Consider the following 26,701-nt stretch of genomic DNA (forward strand, 5'->3'; position numbering starts at 1 on the left):
CTTCTCCTTCTCCCTACACTCTCTTTCTCAAATAAATAAATAAAATCTTTTAAAAAAAAGACAAGAAAATTACTAGCAGTAACAAACGTGATCACTACCATCATTTCAAAATATTTGAAATTGCATTTCCATTTCAGACCCATGCTTATAACTCATATTTACTATAATCTGCAGACACACATTCCTAAAACTCAACACAGTCTCTCTCATTCCCTCAACCTGCTCCTTCTTGTGCATTCTGTATGACCTAATTCAGAAACCTCAGACTTCCTTTACAACTCCCTCCCACTGTACTCCATGCCCTACAAATTCTATCATCAAATAGATCACCATTACCATTGGGATAAAATTTCAATTCTTACCATGGCCCACAAGACCCCTACTTACCTTTCTGACTTTATCTTTGATCACACAAACACCCGCCACTCCATCTCCCAAACTCAACTTTACCAACCCTAAACCCAATAAGGCTCCCTAAGGTCATTCCCTACTTCAAGTATTCAAGCCTTTGCATGTGTTGTTTTCTTTACTAAAAACTCTTGCTCTGAATGCTTTGCTTGAACTCCCACTTCCATAACACATCAGAGCTTCTTTACTTCTTATCTGGAGATGCTGTTTTTGATACCACTCCTGGCAAGTTTGAGTTAGGTGCTCCTCCTATGTGCTTCCCTAACACACCACACTTTCCCTTATTGCGCTCAATTGTAATTGCCTGTTTACTTGTCTGTATCCTCCACTAGAAGGTCATCTTGAGACTAAGGACCATGCCTTTCTCAATTATAATAATTCCAGCACCAAGGACAGCATCTCACACGCGGTAGTTTGATGTTAAATATGGTGAATGGTTAGCCAGATTACATGACATCTTCATTTATAAAGAGCCGCAGAAAAGAGCCAATAACAAGTATGAAGGATAAAATGAAGCAAGGGGGAGTAAGATGAAGAAAAAGGAGAGAAAACATTAATGGAGTAGGGCATCAGAAGATGAGTGGAAAACAAGAAGAGAGATTAATGCAACAGGGTAAAAGAAGGCAAAAAATAAAGGATGCAGTAAAAGTCACCTGTGCGGATTTTCATGAAGCTCAGACAAATCTTTCTCGAGGGGAGTAATAAGGGAACTAACATTAACTGAGTTCTGAGTGCCAGGTCCTGTCCCAAATCCACGATCTCAATTTTATCTTACAGTTCCCCTATCAACATTACCATCTTCCTTTTGCAGATAAGGGAACTGAGGCACCAATAATTTAGGTAACCATCCTCAAGTTATACAAATATAAAGTGCTGAAGTCGTCTTTGAACCCACTCTACATGCACTGCCCAGGAAATAGTTAACTGTAGAACAAAGGCCAGATTTGATGGTTTAAAAAAAATTCTAAGCAGCAAATCTTATAAATGAAACTGTGATTTACCTTGTGATAGCTCAGCTCCTGCTTTTCTTCCTTTTTTTCTTACATAGCTCCTCTGAGAGCAAGCAGACTGTCCTGAAGCCAGAATTTGCCAAAATTTTACATGGAACTGATCTCAGGACCATCCATGACGCTCCCCCTCCTCCTGCCAGCCCTGTCTAGGGAAATGTTGGCCTACAAGGACCTAGGTGACATCTATATAGTGAGGTTGCTCTAGCCCACCCTTTGCTACAGGCTGCATATGGGCCTGGGGGTTGTGTAGCAGTGCTGCTATCACAGCAACCAGCAATCCTGGCTCATGCTACACAGTCCAGCACTGCATTTCCATGTTCTAGCAATACCCCCAAAATGTAAATTACTGGAAATGCACAGTGTGCAGCAGATATGGGCCTCAGCTAAGGCACCCATCAGGGCCAAAGGAAAACCCTTCATAAATTGACATTAAAAATGGGCTTGGAGCTAAAATATACATATTGCATTATTTTATAATGGAAAAAAACTGTTCTCTTTTTCCAAACTTCTATAACAATAAAATAGCTTTGTCATGACAGCATTCATAGATGCAAGGGAAAGAAGGCTACTTACTCCTGTAGCTGAACAAAGGCTCACACAGTGGCTATTATGCCTTAGGCTCCTTCATTTTAGATCGTCCCTCTCCAGGTAGAAGCAGAATCCTTAAAGGCAGAGCTCTTGCAGCCTTCCCTCATCTTCCCCACTTTTTGAATTTACTAGGCTTTGCAGATTTTTAATCTACAAATATTCTCCACATCTGATGACATACACACACACACACACACACACACACATACACATATACATATATATTTCTTGTGTTATCTAGATATCAAAGTCAATACTTTCTCATGGAAGCATATTTTCACAAGAAATTAATTTTAACTGATTCAATTCATCATCTAACAGTGGTTACCAAGGATACCAAATAGCCAAAATCAGTTGGCTCCAACTTGCTTGTTAATCAGAAGATATTAACAGAAAGCTGTGAAGAATTATTGTTGTCTAAGTAATCTGGCCAAGAAAGTACCCCCTCCCATTGTCCCTCAGTCCTGAACTCAGTTAAAAACATTCCAGTCTATAATAATCATTAAAAACATGCAAGGCTTTTTCTAGGATTTAAAACTCAGTGATTAGTATTTAGAAAAATGACCGCTAATGGTTTCACTTTTTCACTTCCTGATGAAGCACCAAACTGAGAATGGCTACTGATTTGATCTTCTTATTAATCTGAAAGCAGATGATTCTAACCATAGCAGTAAATTGAGCATTCTGGTAATCTAGTCGAATCTGTCCTAAATCAAACAACCCAGAAATGTACATGTATTAATAGAGGGTAGCAGCAAACAGATGAGCCTAGTATGTCCCTCTGAGGGGTAGAGAATTAAAATAAAAACGCCTAAAACAAAATGTTTCTCCTTGCTAAAAGGTCAACATGGTTTTTTTTAAAAAGTACATGTAAGATTAAGTCTTGTCTAGTCTATAATGTACACCTAAAGAAAAACCAAAGAACTGATGCTTTCTCTCCAAAAGGCAAAAGCAATCAGGTTTCTTTTTTTTTTTTTTTTTTTTTTTGCAATCAGGTTTCTTACTAATTAGTATATTTGTTTACATTTTAAGAATATTAACTACATGCCATTCATTGCAATTACTCTGTCTCATTTTATGGTTTGTCGTCATTTTGTTTATAATGCCTTTTGCAAAAGAAAACACTGTTGCTATTTTGTTTGCCAAAATCTGTCAAGCTTGTCTTTTATGGTTGTGGGCTTTGGGATCACCCTAAGGGAGGCTTTACCTACCAAAAATATGCCCCAAACTGGCTGTTGCTACCCAGTACCTATTTTTCCCTTTCCCCCAAAACAATGAAACAAATTGAATTTGGAATTTGGCTTGACACCAAAAGACCACATTTCCCAACTTTGGTATGGCCATGTGACTAAATTCTGATCAAGAGATGAGAGCACAAGTGTTGACAGGGGCTTCCAAAAAGATTACTTAAGAAGATCAGACTTGGGCTGGAGGTGGACTCTTGTCTCTTCCAGGAATGTAAATGTGAGTGCTGGAATTCCAGCAGCCATTTTAGCCCATGAGGTGACTTGAGTTAGAAGCTGGGCTTGGGGCAACTGGGTGATGCAGTCAGTTGGGCATTTAATTCTTGGTTTTGGCTCAGGTTGAGATCTCAGGGTCATGGGTCTGAGCCCTGTAACAGGCTCTGTGATCAGCCCACAGTCCGCTTGGGATGTCTATCTCTTTTCTTCCTCTGTCTCCCACCCTGCTCGCACTCTCTTACTCTATTTCTTGCTCTCTCAAATAAATATTTTTTTAAAATGTACCTTCTGTGTTTAAGCCACTACTAATGTTTTCCTGTCACATGTAGAGGATCCTGATTATATAAATTATAATTTCCTTTAGAATTTTAATGATTTTACTTTTTGTAAAATTTGTTTATTTTAAATTAAGATTCAGGTTTTTCCTTTTTTTCTTTTTTTAAGATTTTATTTATTTATTCTTGAGAGACACAGAGAGAGAGAGAGAGAGAGAGAGAGGCAGAGACACAGGCAGAGGAAAAAGCAAGCTCCATGCAGGGAGCCCAATGTGGGACTCGATCTCGGGACTCCGGGATCACAACCTGAGCCAAAGGCAGATGCTCAACCACTGAGCATCCGGGATCATGCCCTGAGCCAAAGGTAGATGCTCAAGTGCTGAGCCACCCAGGCGTCCCACTTTTTGTAAAATTTAAAATAAATTTGGGGAATGGAGCAGAAATAGAGTACTTTTCCCAGCACCACTTATTGAATAATCCATTTCCTCCCCCACTGATTTGAAATGCCACATTTACCAAATACAATAATGGCATGTTATTCTATTTCTGTTCTATTAGATTGGTTTGTTTGTTTTTGCATAGTCTTTATTTTCTCTGAGAAGTGGAAGTTGAGAGTAGAGGAGGGAGAGAAGGGCAAGGAAGAGGCCAGATAACAAGTAAGAACTACTGAGCAGCACTGAAGGCCTAGATAAAATGAGATTCTCCACATTACAGCATAAGGATTAACAGGGTGGACTCTGCATTCAAATTCCAGCTCCATGACTTACTTACTGGCTGTGTGGAGGCAGACAAATCACTTACTTGACACTCTGGCTTCCTCCTCTGTAAAATGGAGATAGCATTACAACCTATCTCAAGGTGGTTGTGTTAAATGAGGTACTACATAAAAAGCTTAGAACAATATCTGGCATCAAGTACTACTATGTCTCATTGGTATTATTATTATTAATAGTTGAAATTTTTAACATTATCATTGTCACCATCATCATTCTTAATATTAAGATGGCAGCTTTTTTGTTTCCTAAGGTATTATCAAGAATAATATTGAATTTCATCAGATGCTTTTTTGGCATCATCTGACATGATTGTGTTTATTTGTTTCTCAAAAAACTTATGTATTATGAATAAGACACCATTTCATACACACTAGAATGGCTATAACAAAAAAGAGAGATAACAAGAAATGACGAAGGTGGAGAAATGGGAACCCACAAGCACTACTGATGCAAATTAAATTACTACAGCCAGGGATCCCTGGGTGGCGCAGCAGTTTGGCGCCGGCCTTTGGCCCAGGGCGCGATCCTGGAGACCCGGGATCGAATCCCACGTCAGGCTCCCGGTGCATGGAGCCTGCTTCTCCCTCTGCCTGTGTCTCTGCCTCTCTCTCTCTCTCTCTCTCTCTCTCTGTATGACTATCATAAAAAAATAAAAAAAATAAAAAAATAAATTACTACAGCCATTTTGGAAAATTGTTTGGCAGTTCCTCAAACATACCTCCATGCAAAAACTAGCACATATGAATGGGTGACGGGCACTGAGGGGGACACTTGACGGGATGAGCACTGGGTGTTATTCTGTATGTTGGTAAATTGAACACCAATAAAAAATTAATTTATTAAAAAAAAAAAACTAGCACATAAATGTTCTTAGTATAGCCCCAAACTGTAAACAGCCCAAACACCCACGAACCAGTGAATGGATAAATAAAGTGTGGAATATCCATGTAATGAAATATTAATCAGTAATAAAAAATAAAGAACTAATGACACATTATACAACGTGATTGGACCTCAAAAACAGCATGCAAAATAAAAGAATTCAGTCACAAAAGAGGTCACCTACGTAGGATTCCATTTCAATGAAATGTCCAGAAACGGCAAATCTAGAGACAGAAAGTAGATTAGAGGCCTTCTGGAACCAAGTAACAGTGAATGGGCATGAGGAATCTTACTAGGGTAATGGAAATGTTCCAAACTTATGGTGATGATTACACAACTTCATAAATCTACTAAAATAAATAAATAAATAAATTAATTAATTAATTAATTTACTAAATAATCACCAAATTGCATACTTTTTAAAAGTGGCTGAATTACAGAATATGTAAAAACATGCCTCAATAAAGTTTTTTTTTTTTAGATTTTATTTATTTATTCATGAGAGACATAGAGAGAGAGAGAGAGAGGCAGAGACATAGGCAGAGGGAGAAGCAGGCTTCCTGTGGGGAGCCTGATGCAAGACTCAATGCCAGGAGCCCGGGATCACAACCTGAGCCAAAGTCAGATGCCCAACCACTGAGCCACCCAGGTGCCCCTAAAGTTATTATTTTTTTTAATGAGGGAATGGATGAAGATTAATTGGAAAAAATGGGAGAAGTTTACGTTAGTTATTTTGTATAAACAGGATCAAAACTTAAAACAATTATATATATGCATATATATGTGTGCATATGTATATACAATAAATCCTATTCATGCAGGGATAGGTTTCTCATATTATCAAAGTAAACACCCAGTAGAAAATTCCACTGGTTATACTATATCATTCTTCTTCTTCTCCTTCTCCTTCTCTTTCTTTTTTTTTTATTTAAGAAAGAGCAAGGGCTAGTTGATAGGGCAGGGGGAGAGAGAAAATCCCAAGCAGGCTACATGCTCAGTGTGAAGATCAACCTGGTGCTGAATTCCATGACCCAGAGATCATGATTTGAGCTCAGATCAAGAGTCAAACGCTTAACTGAGCACCCAAGTGCCCCGACAATATATCATGCTTTTAATACAAAGCTATATTTATTTTACTATTATTTAACATAGAGCTTGGGCATTTATGTGCTTGATTTTTTTATGTGAATAAAGATCTTTTTTCTTATTTTTTACATTTGATATCAGTCTCATAAAGTGAAATTAGGATGCTTTCTATATCTTTTCTATGCTTGAAATAGTTTTAAAAGTAGGACAACTTGACAGTTTTTTTAATCAAATCTTTCCAGAGGACAACTTGATAGTTTTTTTTATTAAATATTTAAAGTGCATAAGCCTGCAACAATGTGGATGGAACTGGAGGGTATTATGCTAAGTGAAATAAGTCAATCAGAGAAAGACCATTATCATAGTATCTCACTCATATGTGGAATTTAAGAACAAAACAGAGGATCATAGGGGAAGAGAAGAAAAAAATAAAACGAGATGAAATCAGAAAGAGAGACAAACCATGAGAGACTATTAATCATAGGAAAAAATTGGGGGTCATTGGAGGGGAGGAGGGTAAGGGGATGGGATTACTGGATGATGGAGATTAAGGAGGGCACATTATGTGATGAGCGCTGGGTGACATATAAGACTGATGAATCACTGACCTCTACCTCAGAAACCAATAATACATTTTATGTTAATTAATTGAATTTAAATAATTTTTTAAAAATGTATTTATTATTATTTTTTAAAGATTTTATTTATTTATTTATACACACAGATTGAGAGAGAGAGGCAGAGACACCGGCAGAGGGAGAAGCAGGTTCCATGCAGGGTCTCCAGGATCACACCCTGGGCTGAAGGTGACGCTAAACCTCTGAGCCACTGGGGCTGCCCAATTTTTTTTTAATTTAAATAAAACTTAAAAAAAAAAAGAATCAGGAATGCTACAGTAACTTTTAAATCTGAGATTATAGAGCTGGATGGTTTCAGAGTAGAACCTAGAACCAACACTTTAGACTTCCATATAGTGCTCCTTCCACTACAATGCACAGCACTTTTTATAAATATATTTAACTCATTAATAAAAAGATACAATGTATTTTTATTACAAATATAATATACATTACATTCAAAAGTTAAAAACCCCTCAAACCTTAAGTTCAATTGTGGTAGCGTTTTTTTTTTTTTTAAGATTTTATTTATTTATTCATAAGAGATACAGAGAGAGAGGCTTCTACCTAGGCAGAGGGAGAAGTAGGCTCCCTGTGGGAGCCTGATGTGGGACTCAATCCTGGGATCTCTTCCTGAGCCAATGGCAGACGCCCAACGGCCCAGCCACCCAGGCGTTCCTGTGGTAGCATTTTTTTTTTAAATTATTTTAATTGGAGTTCAATTTGCCAACATACAGCATAACACCCAGTGCTCATCCCACCAAGTGCCCCCCTCAGTGCCCATCACCCAGTCACCCCAACCCCCCACCTACTTCTCCTTCCACTACTCCTTATTCATTTCCCAGAGTTAAGTGTTTCTCATGTTTTGTCACCCTCACTGATATTTTCACTCATTTAAATTATAACATGGACATACAGCTGTTCCTTAGCAATACCTTTCCAGTTACATATAATAAAATTTTAACCTGTGGCTATAAAAAATAAATAAATAAAGTGCATAAGCCTAGATCTAGCAATCCAATTTCTAGTAAAAAGAAATAACAATGACTCTTTCCGGACAGTGAAAGTGGTAGTGACCTTTATTTAATTTTTGTGCTCATGTAAATATTGTTTTGCAATGAGAATTTAAAACAAATTTGCAATGACTATTGGGTTCCAACAGAAGAGAAGAGGATGATGCATTATTTCACATTTCGATAGATTTGACTTATACACATATCTGGGCCTATACTTTTTTAGGGGGAATAGTTCTTTGACCACCTTTTAGTTTCTTCCAAATATTTCTATACCTACTCCGAGACGTTTACAACTCCTACATCACTGGCATATATGGCATTTTCATTTAACCTCTTCTATATCTGCTTTTAAAACCTTCTCATTCCTTTCATTTTGTGTTTTCACATTTTTTTTTCTTGGTCAGAATAGCAAAATATTTATGTATATTTCAAAAAACACAGTTTTGTTTTTTAATACTGCTTTTGTTTGTGTTTTTTATTCTTCACTTTCTAATTGATTAATACGTTCTTTTGATCTTACTAATGCTTTGCTACTTCATGCTTTTGGTTTATTTTTCCATTTCTAGGTTTGTAAATTTAATGCTTCATATATTCCTTTCCTATAACTCTATGTATTCAACTAATGAAAGTTATGAATTGTCACCTAAATATAGCTTTGGCTTCACTTTACAGTTTTTAACATATGTGCTTTCACTTCCACAGTATTTTCAATGTCTATAACTTTTGATTCTATATCTGAGTTTTTAATTAAAGAGATCTCTGAAAGAGTTCAATTTTCAAGTGTCTAGGGTTCTGGTGTTGTTATTACTTGTTATTCACTTATTGATAGTTTTATTGCATTATGGTCTATAACCATGGCTCATAAAATTTGGTCTTTTGGAATTAATGTTTCTTTTTTATGGTACTGACCCATTTTTTTAATGTTCTGTGAACATTATTTCTCCCTTGGTAAGTAGAAAATTCCATTGGTATTTCATATAAATCAAACTTTTAGCAACATCATTTCTATCCTCTTCTTTTATCTATTAATATGTCATTATTAGTGAAGTCTTCCATGATAATTCTGATGTTTCTAACTTCTGAAGTTGGAACAAACTTAGTTCAATATATTTGAATCCTACTTCATTCATTAAAAATTAATGACTGGTAAGTCTGCATTGTTTATAGCACTATTACAAAGCTAAAATACATTGTGATGACTTTTATGTCACAGTGTGTTTATTATAGGAATGTTAGTTTGATTAGCATGAAGTCTTAGAAAAAAAGCAGTTAAAGATGATATAAAATCCACAGAGGGGTGCCTAGGTGGCTCAGTCAGTTAAGCGTCCAACTCTTCATTTTGGCTCAGTTCATGATGTCAGATGTGAGATCCAGCTCCACATCTGGTTCCATCTTCAGCAGGAGTCTGCTTGAGATTCTCTCTCTCCTTTTGCCTCTAACCCTTCCCCTCCCCCTGCTCTCCCTCTTTATCTCTCTCAAAATAATTATTTTTTAAAACTCCACAGATATTTTACACTTGTTATCTTAATATTTTCAATGAAGTCATTTCCTGAACACATAAAAAATCAGGGAGTGTACATTCAACTCTGAATCCTCCTGACATTTCCCCATGTTCTAAGTTGCATTATTTATTTTTTTTTTTTAGAATATCAACACTCTTCTTTTTTTTTTTTTTTTTTTTAATTTATTTATGATAGTCACAGAGAGAGAGAGAGGCAGAGACATAGGCAGAGGGAGAAGCAGGCTCCATGCACCGGGAGCCTGACGTGGGATTTGATCCTGGGTCTCCAGGATCGTGCCCTGGGCCAAAGGCAGGCGCCAAACTGCTGCGCCACCCAGGGACCCCCTAAGTTGCATTATTAAGGCCACTATTTAACACCCACTTCTGTCCATTCCCTGGATCAAATCTGATGACTGTCTTTAGTACTGTGACTGCAAGCCCTAAAACATCCCCTTTTACTATAAAGACATATGCTATACGGGCCCTTGTCTTGTGAATCTGTCCAATTCAACTTTCCATTTCCAACATACAGAGGCCCTAGGATGACAGCTGTGATTAAGACATTGATATGTAAGACAATATAAAAAATAAAAGATAAAGAAATCAAGGTAATGGGAAAGAGCTGTGATTGTAATCTTTATTGGCCTAAAGACTGGATCCTCTCAAACTTAACCTACGGGGATTAGATTGCCTCCAGAGAAGCCTACAGTAATCCACACATAAATGGCCTCGGAAGCAGTGTGGAGTTCGAATCAATGGATGCTTCTCCCAATAGCATGTGGAAGGAAAAAAAGAAACACTTTGGGGGATTTTCTAGTTCTCTTTGTAGACTCTCTCTGAAATAGATTCCATAACATGATGAATTTTAGCTACCTCAAAATTAAAGTGATACACACAAAGTACTTTAAAAGCCCCAGAAAAAAGATGACCTATAAATTCAGTATATTACAGTGACATGAAATCTAAAGTACAGTAGAACAGATTAAAGAACAGCAAACAGCACTCTTCTCATTCCTTCTGAACTAACTTGTCCCAAAATAAAATATGTTTGACCTGAGATTTTCAATGTAAAGTGTTAAAAGTGGTTCGAATGTGGCCCCGCATTCATCTTCATATATGCCCCTTTCTTTGTTTCCCAGGTTCTTCTGATAGGAAATGAACATATCAGCAGAAACAAGTGATAGACTACAGGAATCAAGCAACCCTGTTAGTGTCTAAGCTCAGCCTAGTTAGAGTTTTTACAGTGCTTATTTACAGTGTGGTTATCCTAAATTAAAAATAAATGATAATCATATTACATGCCTGGCAATAAAGAAGACCATGATTTTAGTCAATGCCAGGATGCTATAGTTACATCCTACAGCTAAATTTTCTATAGAATGTATTATTAGTTGTGCCAACAGCAGCTGTACTAATAATTTGAGGTTAACTCCCACTGTGGTTTAAAAAAAAAAAAAAGAAGGATCAATGATAGATAGTAAAAGCATTTTCATGCTTGGATTTCCTTGCCTATTATATTATAACAGTTTTATACAGATGGTTGAAGCATTTATTTTGACAATGGGGCTGTGAGAAATCATTTAAATCCATAAAGGCCATAAATGCATGTCATGTGCAACCCCGGATGCACACCAGACTCATATGTAGGCATACTCTAGGCATCATTCCTAAAGATCCTGATTTAGTTAGGGAATGGCGCAGTTATGACTTCAAAAGTTCTCCCAATTGATTCTGATGCATACCCAGAACTGAGAATCGCTTCCCCAAACCCTTCAAGCTGGAAGGAGCCTTAGCATTCAACCATGATTTTTGGTATATCTTCCCTATGGTCTCCCAGTCAACTGTCTGCATCAGATCTCCTAGACATTCTCAAACTTAATGCGTTTAAAATCTTATTTTGGGGCAGCCCGGGTGGCTCAGCAGTTTAGTGCCGCCTTCAGCCCAGGGCCTGATCCTGGAGACCCAAGATCGAGTCCCACGTCAGGCTCCCTGCATGGAGCCCGCTTCTCCTTCTGCCTGTGTCTCTGCCTCTCTCTCTCTCTCTCTGTGTCTCTCATGAATAAATAAATACAATCTTTAAAAAATCTTATTTTTTCCCATAAAACATGCTCAACTTTTTGTCATAAACCTAATAAATCATGTGACCATCCTCCCGGGCACTTATGCCAAAAATCAGAGAACTAGGATCCTTCTACTCAGTATCAACATACTGATTATTTTTACCCCTTTAATATGTTTTATATCAATCCCGTCTTCCCTAACTCCATTGCCTTAAAACGTTCCTTCAACATTTCAGCCTAGATAAATACTAACAGTCTACTATTTCTGGTGTTTTCTCTAAAATCCCCAAGCTTTGAATCTCATGTTGCCTAACTGTACCACTATCCCACAACTGCCCATCCTCATCACAGATATCTATATTCCTCAGGTCACTTCCCCACTCCCCCACCATTCCTGGCTTCTTGTCACTCTCTCCAACACTACTTTTGTCTTAACTTGTGATTAATTCAATACTTCCAAAACCATGCTCTTTCTGTTCTTGTTCCTGTCTTCTTCAGTAATTTGTCCTTCTCCCTACCTGAGGGCCTCACTCCACTATCATACCCCAGACTTGATTATACCAACAACTGCAGCCCTTCCTCTTCACTGCATTCCCCATAATTGACCTACACCAGGGGACCTACAACACTCTAGTCCTATAAACTTTTTACTACCTCCACCTGTCCACTTTCCCCTCCTTAACTCTGATGAGATTTCAGAGATTTCAGATCTCAACCCCTTCACTCTACACCCTCAACTCTTGCTACTCTCTCAACATCATACATAAGTACAACCCGTCTTAAACACAACTCCTTGCCTGCACAAACACAAGTGCATGTATGGGAAAAACACCCATGCCTGTGGTGGTGCGTATCACTTTAAATCCTTTGGAAAACCCACCTACTCAAGTACATCACTCAGGCAATTCAATCCCTTACATCATTTTTTCCCTTTTTCAATTGAAGTATGATTAATATACACTATTATATTAGTTTCAGGTGTACAATATAATGATTCAACAAACCTATACATTATCAGTGCTCATCACAATAAATGTCCTCTTGATCCTCTACCTATTTTACCCATCCCCCTACCCATTTCTACTCTGGTAACTATCAGTTTGTTCTCTATATTTAAGACTTTGTTTTTGCTTCCTTTTTCTTTGTTTGCTTGTTTGTTTTGTTTCTTAAATTCCACATATGAATGAAATGGTATTTGTCTGACTTATTTCACTTGGCATTATGTATGCCCTCTAGATCCATCCATGTTGAAAATGGTAAGATCTCATTCTTTTTTATGGTTAAGTGATATTTCAGTGTGTGTGTCTGTGTGTGTGTGTGTCTGTGTACCATGTCTTTATCCATTCATCTATGCATGGATACTTGGGTTGCATCTATACCTTGACTATTGCAAATAATACCAATAAATATAGATGTGCATATATCTTTTTGAACTAAGTGGTTTTGTTTTCTTTGGGTAAATATCCAGTATTAGAATTACTGGGTCACATGGTAATTCTGTTTTCTCCCACTCTACTTGCTGATCCTTTTCAGTCTTTTGGTGGTCCTTCTCATCTTCCTAACCTCTCACTAATTGTGTGATGACTTCTTTTTTTTTTAATTTTCATTCATTGCTTGCTAAGCACATCTAGTTTCTTAGCTTTAAATACCATCTCTATGTTGATGCTCCTAAATGCATCTACAGACTACCCTTGTTTCTTGAGCATCTAGGAAGGATATCCCAATACCCATTCAAGATATTGCTCCAAAAATTCTCCCCCTTTGTCCTACATCATGTAGTTTTGTTCTCCACCAGATCATTCCCATCACATTAGTGATGTTCTCTCTTAACAATTTTAAACAAAGAAAAAAAAAACCCTTGATCTCACTTCCCTCACATCAGATAGATACTTGCCATCTGCAGAAAAACTTGAAATAGTCTATACTTACTATCCCACTTTTGCCAGCCAATTCTTCTTATAGCCACCCTAATGAGGCTCTTGTCCCTGCCTCTTACCAAAACTGCTTGTCAACATCACTTCCAAAGACCCCTACATACCAATGGCAGTGGTCAGTACTCAGTGCTTACTCTACCTGACCTAACGGTAGCATTGACACAACTTTTATGCCTTCCTCTTTGATATAGTTTTTTTTTTGGCTTTTCATCTTGGCTTTCAGGTCAACACTTTTGGATTTTCTGGTCCATCTTTATTAGTCTTCTTTCACTGGTTCCTCAACTTCTCTCTATCCTTTTAGTGTTGGGAGAGCTCTGGGATTCAATACTGGTCTTCTTCCTTCCTCTATCTTCCTAGATCATTTCAGCCAGATTCATCTGAAATATCATCTCTATGTGACAATGCTCCCATATATATCTGCAGTCCAGCCATCTTTCTGTAACTCCAGGCTCATATATCCAACTTCCTAATCTGTGCCCCATTTGACTCACTATAAGCATTTCCAACTTAACACATCAAAACTGAGCCCTTAATTGTTCCCCTCAAACTTACCTCTCATACAACTCTATTCCCTTGCTCAGGCAAAAGTTTTGGGAGTCATTCTGATTTCTCTTTTACACCCCCCATCCACTCACTGATAAATCCTGTCAACTCTACCTCTAGGCTACCTAGAGTCTGACCACTTCTCACTATCTCCACTGCCATCACTCTGGTCCAAGCCACCATTATCTCTCACATAAATTATTATAATAATCACATAGCTGTTCTCCCTGAATCTACCCTTACTCTTCTACAGTCTAATCGAAGTGATCCTTTCTATTCTTAAGTCAGATATTATCACTGCTTTGCTTAAAACTTTCCAACGACTTCCCATCTTACTCTGAGTAAAAGTCATATTCATTAAAATGGCTTATAGGGCCCTCACATCCCTGTTCCAACCTCACCTGCTATGTCTCTCTTCCTTGCTCCTGGCTAATACCTGGCATGTGCCTGCCTCAGGACCTTTAAATTTGCTGCTGCCCTGCCTAGAATTCTCTTCCCCTGATACACACATGCCTCGCTCCCGTCATCTCCCTCTGACCTGTGCTCATCAACTTCTCAGTGATGCCATTTTGGTCCCCCATTCTTCTTCCATGTTTTATTTTTCTCCTTAGTACTTATTACCATCTAACACTACTATGTAATTAATTAATTTATTTATGTATTATCATTTTTCCTCTCAGCCACATGTAAGTTCCACCAAGGCAAGCTTTTTGCTTGGTTTGGTTCCCTGCTATATGTACAATACTTATCTAGATATGTACCCTACCTACAACAGAACCTTGCACATAGGAGATGCTCAATAATCATTTGATGAGTTAGTAAATGGCTTCTCCAATCAACCTTCATCCTGTCTGCAGAGTGACAGAATAAGAAGATAAATCTGTTCACCTTAATTTTCAGCTTAGAACTCTTCAAGGGGTCTGTAGTGCTATAGCTGATGCAAACTGAAATGTCTTCAGTAGCCAGGCATATACCATAAATGTGATCACTAACGTACATTCGTGTAGGGCAGGGGACAGGAGGATAAGAGGAGAGTATATGACCCATCTAAGGCATTCAATTGAATTATTTTAACATAGTCTTCCCACTACTTGGAAGCCCCTGTATGCACAATAAAGAACCATTTCCACAGCATAGCTTGGTAGGCACTAGGCAGGCATGCCATGCTTTTACCTCCTCCTGGGCCCTATAACATCAGAAAAAACAGACTGTGCATATCCACGAGCTGAGTGGTTGCAATGCAACTGAACACGTTGTTTTTTCATTATTAAATAAACAAGTGAGGAAGCAAGATGTCACTGTTGGCATAATCTGAAATTATATCTGGAGCCCAGATGTTTGAACCAGATGACTAACTTGCTAAGGCAATTATGTGAGGTAATTATACCTGAGTTTCAGGGTGACATAATTGGGGATTTAAAATAGGTGATCTCCCATTAAGTGATTCTAATCTGTCAGGACCTTACCCTTGGACAGGAAGAGCATCACCACCACCAACTTGAGCTTGTTTCCCATGAGGAACCGAGGAACCAGAAAGACTTGAGATGTGCACCCACAGAACTTCTCTTATCCTGAAATCTCCTGGAGTACTTTGCTGAGAATGGGTTGTTTGGACTCATCACAGTAAACTGTGGTTCTTTCAAGATTTCTGGATCAGAGTGCTCTAGCTCAAGTCTTCCGTGGGACTTTGACAATGGCATACAAGGCTTCCACTAACTGACCCATGTTTACTAGAACAGACTCATCCCTTAACAGTCTCAAGACATACTCTGCTTACTATTACTACCAAAGATTCATCCTCTCTTGTCATAGGATCTTTAAAATTCCTGGAATGTCCTTCCCACTGATACATTCCAGGCAAAGTACTCTGACCCGGAATCAACTTCTCTAGGAATCCTCGCAGATCCACGCAAGCCAGCTAATTACTTCTCTCTTCTTTTAATGCACTGTGTCTCATATACATCTCCTTTTCTGTCTTCATTTTATTAATTGCAATTATTCTTTTATCTCAGTTCCATAGGGGCAGCCACCATACCATGTCTAATGGATCGCTGAATTACGATGCCTAATCTAGTACCTGGCAATTATGAGGCATTCCAATGTCTTCTTAATTTAATTTAATTATAATTAGAAAAGAATGATCTGGTCAGTGTGGCTAGAGTAAGTAAGGCTTCACAAGTGCTGTGAAGGAAGGAGGAGTTGTATAAAGGGAAAAAGAACATAGAGAAAGAGAGATCCAAGTTATATTACAATTTCTTTTCATATTTCACATACATAAATAAAGGCAACACTTTGCATTGGAAAGAATGTTATAATGTGTCAATTTTTTCTTTGCCATTATGGGCAGAAAGTAAAAACACTAAATTCTCAACATTGTTCAATTAAAGCTTAAGTCCTCCCCGCAAAAAAGAGTATTACAATGAATCCCTACTTGTTGATGCACCCTTAAAATTTTAAAAGGCAGTCTAGTTAATGACTGATTGTAGTCAGACTATGAGAGCTCATTCACTGAACTGTGAACTAATCCTTCTGTGAGCTAATCTGTCAGAATATTTATATTCTAACTAATGCAAATTAGTAATAAAACCATTAAGATTCTCAAAAAAATAAGCTGCCACATGATGGACACTAAACACAGGAAATTCACATAAGAAATAGAAGTAGGGGGACGCCTGGGTGGCTCAGCAGTTGAGCAGATGCCTTTGGCTCACGTCAGGATCCTGGGGTCCCAGAATTGAGTCCTGCATCGGGCTCCGTGTGTGGAGCCTGCTTCTCCCTCTGCCTATGCCTCTGCATCTCTCTCGGTGTCTCTCATGAATAAATAAACAAAATCTTTTAAAAAAAAAGACATATAAACAGGCTTAAAATATTAAAAATATTCAATCCCACCACTGCCAATAAAAAAATACAAATTGAAACAACAACCAGGTAGTTACTTAAAACCTGTTAAATTAGCAAGTTTTTGTACACATCATTACCACCTAATGCTAGTGGATTTACTGGTTGATTCATAGCAGGGATAGTTGGCTCAATCTTGTCAAAATTAATAATAGGGAACTTTAAAATGTGAAAAATTAAAAATGGAGTCAGGAGGTTTGGGAAGGGGTGCTCCTATGCCCTATCATCCCACCACTCCTAATCAACAGCAGACCCAACAGGAAGAAATGGACTTGACCTTGCTTGAGGTACTTTACTATCCCAGCCCAGGAAAACATGATTTTCTATCGCCCCACCCACTCAATGGCTCAGCCAATGAGAAGCCATCGCACTTGGAACCCAGTTTACTCCTACGGTCTTTTGGTCTTTTGGTTACTTCAAAAAGTATCCCTTTGTTCTCCAGACTTCTGTGGTTTTGCCACAGCTTGTTTGTCCCAGATGTCAATTCTCTTTTATTCCTGAATAAACCCATCTTTTGCTGGTAAAATATCAGGCAACTTTTATTTGTAAGGTTAACAATCTACAGGAAAGTAATTGGAACCCATTGTTCATAATTTATCATTAAGAAATTTTCCACCTCTTCCTTTTCAAGGGGGCGGCCGAGCGGATTGGTGGCTATGGTCTTATGGCAGATGTAGAGGTACAGATCTTTGTGGAGACCCTGACGGGCAAGACCATCAAACCTGAGGTTGAGCCCAGTAACACCACTGAGATCAAAGCCAAAATCCAAGACAAGGAGGGCATCCCACCTGACCAGCATCATCTGACTTCTGTGGGCAAACAGCTGGAGGATGGCTGCACTCTGGGACTACAATATCCAGAGTCCGCCCTGCACTTGGGCGCTTGGCCTGGAGGATGGCATCATTGAACCTTTCCTCCATCAGCTGGTCCAGAAATACAACTGCAACAAGATGATCTGCCTTAAGTATTATGTTCACGTCTACCCCTGCACTATCAGCAGCCATAAAAAGTGCAGGCACATCAACTACCTGCACCCCAAGAAGGTCAAATAAGGCCCCTCCACTAGCTCTTCTTTTGTTGGCAAAGCAGCCTCCTGACAAAGCCCCAGAGCCCTGGGACCTCAATATAGTTTCCTTTTCACTAACTGAAGAAGGAAGGAAGGAAGGAAGGAAGGAAGGAAGGAAGGAAGGAAGGAAGGAAGGAAGGAAAGAAGGAAAAAGAAATGGAAAAGGGAAAGGGGAAAGGGAAGGGAAGATATTTTCCCAAAAGGAAATAGGATACTATAGACACAAAATAGTATTTTTAGGTAACAAAAAAATCAGAAGGTAGAAATGCCAAAAGCATGGTTAAGTGAAAAAGATTCATTTACTCTTTGGAATATATATATATATATATATATATATATATATATATATATATATATGTGTGTATATATATATATATATATAGTCATTGTAAAAATTGCACAATGACTTTCATCACAGAAAAAATACAATAATCATGATAATGGTTAGTATTTATTGAGCATTTACCATGTGCCAGGTACTATGGTAAGTATGTATTTATTTTTCCTTTTTTTTTTTTTTAAGTAGGCTCCAGCATGGATCCCAATGCAGGGTTTGAACTCACAACCCTGAGATCCAGACCTGAGCTGAGATCAAGATTCAGACACTTAGCTCACTGGGCCATCTGGGTGTCCCTGTGGTAAGATTTCACATACATTGTGAGATAGGTACTAAAATAGGGTTTCTAGATTTAGCAGATAAAAATATAAGGTACATAGTTCAATCTGAATTTCAGATAAATAACAGATATTCAGTATACATCTGTCCCATGCAATATTATCCACTGTTCATCTGAAATTCAAATTGAACAGGGCATCCTATATTTTATCTGAATACTGGCAGTCCATTTTACTGATGAGGAAACTAAGACATGGAGATTGCCTAGGGACATACAGCTAATGAGCACTGATAAAATGCTAAGCATACAAAAAAGGCAGAATGGAAACCTTTTGTCTCTGAGTGATTATAAATGGGTAAAACATATGCATGCCCATGAATCATGGCTGAGAGGGAACGAGGACAGAAGACACCACTGCCACCAAAATCTCTGGAGCACTTAGTCTGAGCACTGTGCAGCCTTCCACTCCCATTTTACAGATGAATAAACTGAAGAGTTAAATATTTTGCTCTAAGTCATAAAGCTAGTAAGAGCACAATCAGATTCTGACTTTAAGCTCTTGCTTTATTCCACGTTGTCATCTTGATTTCCTGGGTGAGTTTTTTTTTTCCCCTTCAGGTGCAGTTCCATCAATGTTGATATATAAGTTTTTGTATGATAAAATAAATGCACAAAGACACATGAATATTTCAATGAGATCTGGAAGACCTAGACATTAAGGGTTTGCTTTGGTTTTAAGCCCTTTCTAGAACTAACCCAATAAAAGACTTAAAAGAAAGAGTCAGGATGCACATTGTGGCTTAAATTGTGATTTCATTTAGAAAGTAGAAAAGCATACTCCATACCTATCCTTTTAAAAGTGAGATTGCTCCCCTACCTATGCCTCTCACTAAGCTCCTCCCCTTTCTCTATACACGTCAGCATGTAAACTTGTCGGTTCCTTCAAGTAACTCAGATAAGAAAAGATTATGAATTTTTTCAGGCCAATCATGTAGGAAAACACACGTGCACAAACAAACATAAAAGTGCGGATATGTTTTGCACAGTGAAAGCAATGCCTATGCTCTGTACATAATAGGAAATTTTAGGTGATTTCCCTTAGGTGTCAGCTTAATTCTTCCTTGAGAGGTTAGCTCACATCAAAAAGTTTGTGCTTTTGATTGTTTATTCTGAAAGAGGCAGCTGGCCACAGGGCTGCCTGTGATGCCTTTACCACAGTTTGCTTTTGTTTCTCCCCCTTGATAATTACCTCATGACTAAACCACTCACTGGTCCATGTAGAAGAATCCCACAGAGATGAAAACACACTTGTTTAAATAAAATATTTATGAAGAAGCCCTAAAATGTCACTGAAGTAAATGCAAATTATCTTCACATATTGTGCATCCAATATGCCACTCATTCCTTAGAAGTCTATTTCCTGATTGCAATTAACATTAATTTTTAAAAATTAATCCCATTGTGCATAATACCAACACCTATTAAAAAAATCCAGTGTTTTAAGGTTACCTGTCTTCTGACTATCTTTGAAAGTTTTAAGACTTATATTTAGTCTTGATGATTATTTAGAAGATTTTTCCTTAGAAACTATATTTAATTATTATTTTGTATGTATATCTCCTAATAAATGATTACATTCTAATTCAGTATAACATGACATTAGTGAAGGTTCCACATTCTAGCCCTTTAATGAAATACTATTCGGACAAAATTTTCTTCTTTTTTTTTCCCTCAAGTTACATGAACGTAATGGATTCTCATTATATTTTTATAGAACCCTCAAAATAAAAATTTGAGGTGATATTTTCAAAAGAGAGTAAAGAATCAGTCGATATGTGTAGTAACTGTTACAAGGCCCCTGACTTTTGATACATCTTTCCTAATTTTTCAGGAAAGAAATATGAGCTGAGCTGAGAAGTTCAGGTGGTTTCATCCTTTGCTTGATGGTCTTGACAGTTGTCCTCCACTTGGCTACACTTTAGAATCAACTAAAGAACTTAAAAAATATACTGATACCAGGCCCCACCCCCAGAGATTCTGAATGAATTTGTCTAGAGAGGGGCACCTGGGTAGCTCAGGGGTTGAATATCTGCCTTTGGCTAGGGTCGTGGTCCTGGGATCCAGGAATGGAGTCCCACATCAGGTGCACGGCAGGGAGCCTGCTTCTCCCTCTGCCTGTGTCTCTGCCTCTCTCTCTGTGTCTCTCATGAATAAATAAATAAAATCTTTTTTTTTTAAAAAAAAAAAAAGAATTTTTCTAGAGAAAAGCTCAGTCATTGGTAGCTTTTTGTTTGTTTTATTTTTGTTAGAGCTCCCTAAATGTTTTCAACGTGCAGCCAAAGTTGAACACCATTTGCTTAGAAAAAGCTTTTCCTTAGGAGGGTTAATGTCCACTTGAAAAGAAGAGTCATTAATGATGAGATATAAGACTCTGCTTCACACCTTGACCAGAAAATGAAGAAAAATCTCTTGAAATACAAAGCTGCAATGCCAATGTAAACCCAATATCCTAAACAAAAAGAATGCATAACCTAAAAATTAAGCTGAACTTTCATAACTGCATAGAATTTAAGCTACAGTAAGATAATTGAATCCTTTACAGAAGAACTAAGTAGACAAAGTAGGTCTGAAAAATACCTAGGAAATTTTCATTGATGATAACTTTCAGATTCTTAGTACAATGTGATGTGTTTCCCTAAGAAACTACTTTGACTTAGATTCAACCTTTTCAAAATGGGATCCATGGCCTTGGTGCTTAGCTCTGAGCTTCAGTTTATTCATACATACCAACCTCTCTTAGCCATGCTTCTCAAATTTTAATGTGCCTCCAAATCACCTGAGTATCCTGTTAACACATAGATTCAAATGCAGTAGGTCTAGGTGGAGTCTGAGAGTCTGCATTTCTAATAAGCTCCCAGATGCTGCTGATGCTGCTGGTCCACAGGTCCACTTGGAGCAGCAATATCTTAGAAGACATCATGAGGATTAAATGAAATGACCTACCTAAAACTCCTGGCACTGATGTGGTTGGTGTCCTACAAAAGAAAAAACTTAACAAGGAAAATAATAAAATGTGCTGAAAATCCAGAGATATATGATCTGATCCTCCTTTCTTTTCCAGATGTGAAAACAGCAGGTTCAGAAAAGTTGAAATCTCTACCCCCTTACAGCCAAAGGAAAAAACAAAACAACAACAACAACAACAACATTGTTTTCAATTGCAAAAAAGTGCAACCAAGGTCCATAAGTGGAAGTTCAGTGGAGCTCTTCATTCTACACCAGGAAAAATCATTTAACAATAAATGTTGCCCTACAATCAACTGGCCCTCTTGAGGAGTGAACATGAAGTCTCCAGTTACAAAATGTGAGCATAGAACAGTTGATGATATTAAAGAATACATTCACATTTTAGGTGGACTGCTGAACTAATAAGAGACATCACACACTAGGAATGAAAATATATATTTTTTAAGACTTTATTTATTCATGAGAGACAGAAATTGAGAGAGAGAGAGAGAGAGAGAGAGAGAAAGCAGAGACACAGGCAGAGGGATAAGCAGGCTCCATGCAGGGAGCCCGACGTGGGACTCAAACCCGGGAACTCAGGATCACGCCCTGGGCCAAATGCAGGTGCTAAACCGCTGGGCCACCCAGGGGTACCCAAAAGAAAATATTTTTTAAATTAAAACGGAAACCTCATTTCCTTCCCCACTCTGACTCTGCTCCTCCTACAGTCCTCCCCTCTGCAGTAAATAGAATTACTTGGGTCAAAAGCCTTGGAGTCTTTAACTCCACTTCTCTCGCCCCTCACATCCATTCCATCAACAAATCCTAGCACTGTTACCTTCAGACGTGTACACAACCCAGTCACTTCTGGCCACCTCCATTACGACGATGTTGGCCAAGTCACTCTCCCCTCTGTCTGGATTACTACAATAGCCTCCTGCTACATTTCTCAGTCTTCACTCTTGATCTTCAACAGCATTTTCTCAGCAAGCAGCTAGAGTGCTGTTGCCACTTCTCAACCCCTTCCTTCTCCTTCAGAATAAAATCCAAAGTCCTCCTACTGGTTACAAGGGCCTGCATGATCTCCCCTCCCCCCAATCCACCCCCCCACCCTGCAGCCCTCAACCACATTTCTTGTCATTCTCAATCTTTTTCTCTCTCCAGCCACTCTTGAACTCACCATTCCTTGAATCACATCAAGGATGCCCCTGCCTCTATACTTGCTCTTCCCTTTGTCACGAAGGCTATCCTCTGGGGTTTGCAAGTTTATGTCCCACATTGCCAATGTATGAACAAGGTAATGATACTTAACAGAAGGATGCTAATTGCTGTCTATGGAAAAAAGTGCTCCCACTCAGCTTCAAGATCAGCACTTTACTTTCCATAGTTGGTACAGATGAAAGGCTGGGTGAGGCGTTCCAGTTCCACTTGTGACACAGCTTTGCTTTTAAAAATTGCTCTTTCATCAAATCCTCTCTTAACACCAGGTCAGGTAAGACTAGGTGCTATACTTCCACATCAGAGCACCGCAGCTACCTGGGCAGAGAATAATCCTTTCAGATGGCCCACTGGTCTGTGACCTGGGCGTAGCCCGCCTCTGAAAAACTGAACAAACATCCCGGATACAGTGTCCTTCTGCTGCCCACAGGGAATCATGTCCGTTTTCTTCTTTTGAAACCAAAGTTCCTTAGTTGAGCTTGAGAAAACTTAACTACCAATGAGTAGCCATGGATGGGCAACAGACAGAAAAGGCTGGTCCATGGCGCCCAGGGCAACTTCCTTCACAGGAAAGGAAGTCATCCACTTACAGAGAGAACTCTCTCAGGGACCCATGTCCCCGGGCTGCTGTGTAAGCTCATTCTGGTTCCCCACAAGACAACAGCAAGGGCACCCTGCACATACAGTGTTGTACAATACAGCTACTCCAGTTACTCAGCGCTTAGGGCTTGAAATGAAAGCCACTCTTGGTCCAGACAATCAAACAGCATCAGAGGGATGGAGATAAATGCATCTAATGTAAGAGTTAATGAAGGCAAGGAGAGGAAGGAGGGAAATGAAGAGAGATTCTGGCCTGAGCTGAAGTGCCCTGGAAGAGAGGATGCACTCTGTGAGCTTCAGCCTTAGTTCCTCTCACTGTAGCTCACAGTGCCCCACTCCTGTCTCACGAGCAGGCTACTTCTAACCCAATCCAAAGAGCCAGAAGGACACGGGCTACCTAAAAACCACTTGTTCAGAAAGCGCAACAGTGTTCTTAGGAACTCAAAGAATAGCAAGGCATACTCTTAACTGTGGCTCTCTCCCAGCCAAGGAATGATTTGTTTCTTGCATGGAGTTTTTTTTTCTGTGACTCTGGCAGTCCAGTGCAAGGGTTGAGTAAAGCCCCAGAATGTGGAATCCAGCCCATGTATTAAAGGAAGCAGGGGCATAAAATCATACAAAAAGAAGTCGACTATTAAACAGGAGACTCATCAAGAGGCCTCATCCATCTTCTCTTATAAAGCCGAAGGCGACTATTTACTTATGTGAGAAAACAATGGAAACTTGTGGCACCGTCATGGGCAAGAAAGTGGGACATTTCAACACTAACACTTGCTTGGGGTGAAGCATGCCAAATAATTTTCTCGTTCCTGAGGCTTAAAGAGAAAACGTTCCCCACTTAGGACATCATCCCGGACTCCCAGTTCATGAGACAAGGAGATCTTATTTCTATCTGTGGTCTGTGCAGCATATCAGAGCCAGCAATGAGCCACACAAAGGCTGAGCGCTGAACCTCCAGGGAGATCACTGGGGATCAACAGTATTTCTTGACTTAATTCTGTACTTTGAAGTAGGACATTAGTGATCATCCGATAAATTTAATTAATGTAACCACAGGCAATGGGAAACAATCTTTCCTTTTCAGTAGAGAAATAGATTTCAAATAGGGAAAATCTGATATAAACTTTGAGCAGATGATTTTTCTTCACCACACAGGCCCATTTTGAAGATACTATCAAGGAAATGCTATTTAAGTCAGGCCCCATATTTATCTCTCTATAAATCAAATAATTCCCTAACTTACCCTTTCTGAAAGTAGACTTTTATATTATATACAGGTATGTAAATGTTAATATGTTATTTATATATATATATAATATAGTGGATGGTCTTAAAATAGGTAAATTTGTACTGGATAATTTGCGAGGCAACGGTTCATTTCCAATATTGATGATACACTGGAATATCAGGGGTGAAGGCCATTTTCTCACCTCATCTTTAACAGAAGACTATATATATATATATATAGAGAGAGAGAGAGAGAGAGGGAGAGAGAATATTCGAGAAAATGATTTCTCCAGGTAAGAAGAATCTCAAGTAGACCCTTGGAAGCGGTGTGTCTTCCAGGAACCAGTAGTGGGTGAGACGTGGGAGACCCAGGGCCCTTAGGGGAAGCAAATGGCTCCACTAAAACTCCTTCCTCCAACCTTAATTGGTCAAATGCCAAAATAAACGAACTTTCCAAAGTTAGGAGCTGTGCGACTTTGACGGGGGAGGCCTGCGGCGCTTGAGCCCACCCACCCACCGCCCCGCGAGCCCACCCACCGACCGACCCGGGAGCGCCCTGCGGCGGCGGCGAGTCGGGCGCCCAGGCCCAGGCCGCCTCCACGCGGGCGGCCCGCGGGGACCGGGTTCAGGCCCGGCTGCCCGGGACCCGGAGCTCCCCGCCGCCGGCCCCGCGCCAGCCCCGCCCCGCCCTGCCCAGCGCAGACCGAGGAGGCACCGGCGCCGGGAGCGGGGCCGAGGAGCGCCCCGGCGGATTCAGCCGCAGCCGGGCCGTCCCCAACTCCCAACTTCCCAGAGTTTCCTCCGGCCTCGTGCCCCCGCCCAGCGCCCAAGCGGCCGCGGCCTCCCCTCGCCCGGAGCGCGGAGCCCGGGAAGTGCAGCGCGGAGCCCGGCGCTCGGGAGCCGCCCCCCGCAGCCGGGAGACGGAGCGCAGGTGGCGGGCGTGGTCCGTCCAGCCGCCCCCCCCCCCGGGTCCCCGCCCGGGTCCGGCATCAGGCCACGGCCGCCGCCTCCCGGGCCGCGTCTCCAGCTCCGCGCCCCCCCCCCGAGTCCGCCGCTCTCCTGCCCAGGCCCCGCGGCGGCCCCAGTCCCAGCCCGGGGCCCTCCGGCGGCGGCGGCGGCGGCGGCGGCACGCACCTGGGTCGCGGAGCCGGGGTCTGGCGCGGTCCCGCAGGTGGTGGATGAAATCCTGGCAGCTGTCGTGCTCCAGGGCCCCGCGGGCGCACAGCTCGGCCAGCAGCTGCAGCGCCTGGTGACAGAGCGCGTCCCCGGCCCCGGGCATCGCCCCCCCGCATCCTCGGACCCTCCGCCCGCCCGCCCCGAGCCGCCGCCCCCGGGCCGTCCGCCGAGCCGTCAGGGAGCCGCCGAGCCGCGGCCCGAGCCCCAGCCGCCGCCCGCCCGGCCTCCCACCGGTTGCATGCGCTCGGCGGCGGCCGGTCGGTCGGGCTTTCTGGCTCTCCCGCCCGGGCGCGCCGTCCCTCCCCGGCTCCGGGGGAGGCGGCGCCGCACGGCCCCGCGCGCCTCTCCCGCCGCCCCGCCCGCCACTCGCGGCCGCCGGGGGCGGGGCCGGGGCCGGGGCCGGGGCCGGGTCAGGGGCGCGCGCCGCGGGCTGGGATCGCGGGGCCGGTCCCGCGCTGGCGGGGGGGGGGGGGGGGGGCTCGCCGGCTGCGGCGGGAGCCGGGACGCGGTCGGGACGCGGTCGGGGCCGGCGCTCGCGCGGCTGCGGCCGGGGGGGGGGGGGGGCGCGTCCCCGGCCCGCGGGGCTCGGTCCTCAGCTCGCCAGCCCTGCCCCCTCCCACCCGCGCGGGGTGTTTGCGCCCAAGGGGCCATCGGGACCGCACCCGCGCGGTCTGCAGAACCGGGTCCTGGTGTCGAACTTGAGAAAGCGCCGTCTGGGCAAGAAAAACATGGGCCTA

The 26,701-nt window shown here is 41.0% G+C and overlaps 1 protein-coding gene and 1 pseudogene across 2 annotated transcripts in view; one reads left to right on the forward strand and one right to left on the reverse strand.

Moving 5' to 3' along the window:
• SYT9 (synaptotagmin 9) overlaps positions 1–26,224 on the reverse strand; it is a 189,817-nt gene extending 163,593 nt beyond the window's left edge. For both annotated transcript variants that reach the window (XR_011995106.1, XM_072725732.1), the window contains exon 1: positions 25,923–26,224. Coding sequence is in view for 1 of the 2 variants with exons in the window: in XM_072725732.1 (XP_072581833.1) it covers positions 25,923–26,067 (145 nt within the window). In the remaining variant the exon portion in view is untranslated. The remainder of the gene's footprint in view (positions 1–25,922) is intronic.
• LOC112927019 (ubiquitin-ribosomal protein eL40 fusion protein-like) lies at positions 17,237–18,106 on the forward strand (annotated as a pseudogene).
• Positions 26,225–26,701: the final 477 nt, after the last annotated feature.

Source organism: Vulpes vulpes, chromosome 11, assembly GCF_048418805.1.
Source record: "Vulpes vulpes isolate BD-2025 chromosome 11, VulVul3, whole genome shotgun sequence".
Taxonomy (NCBI): domain Eukaryota; kingdom Metazoa; phylum Chordata; class Mammalia; order Carnivora; family Canidae; genus Vulpes; species Vulpes vulpes.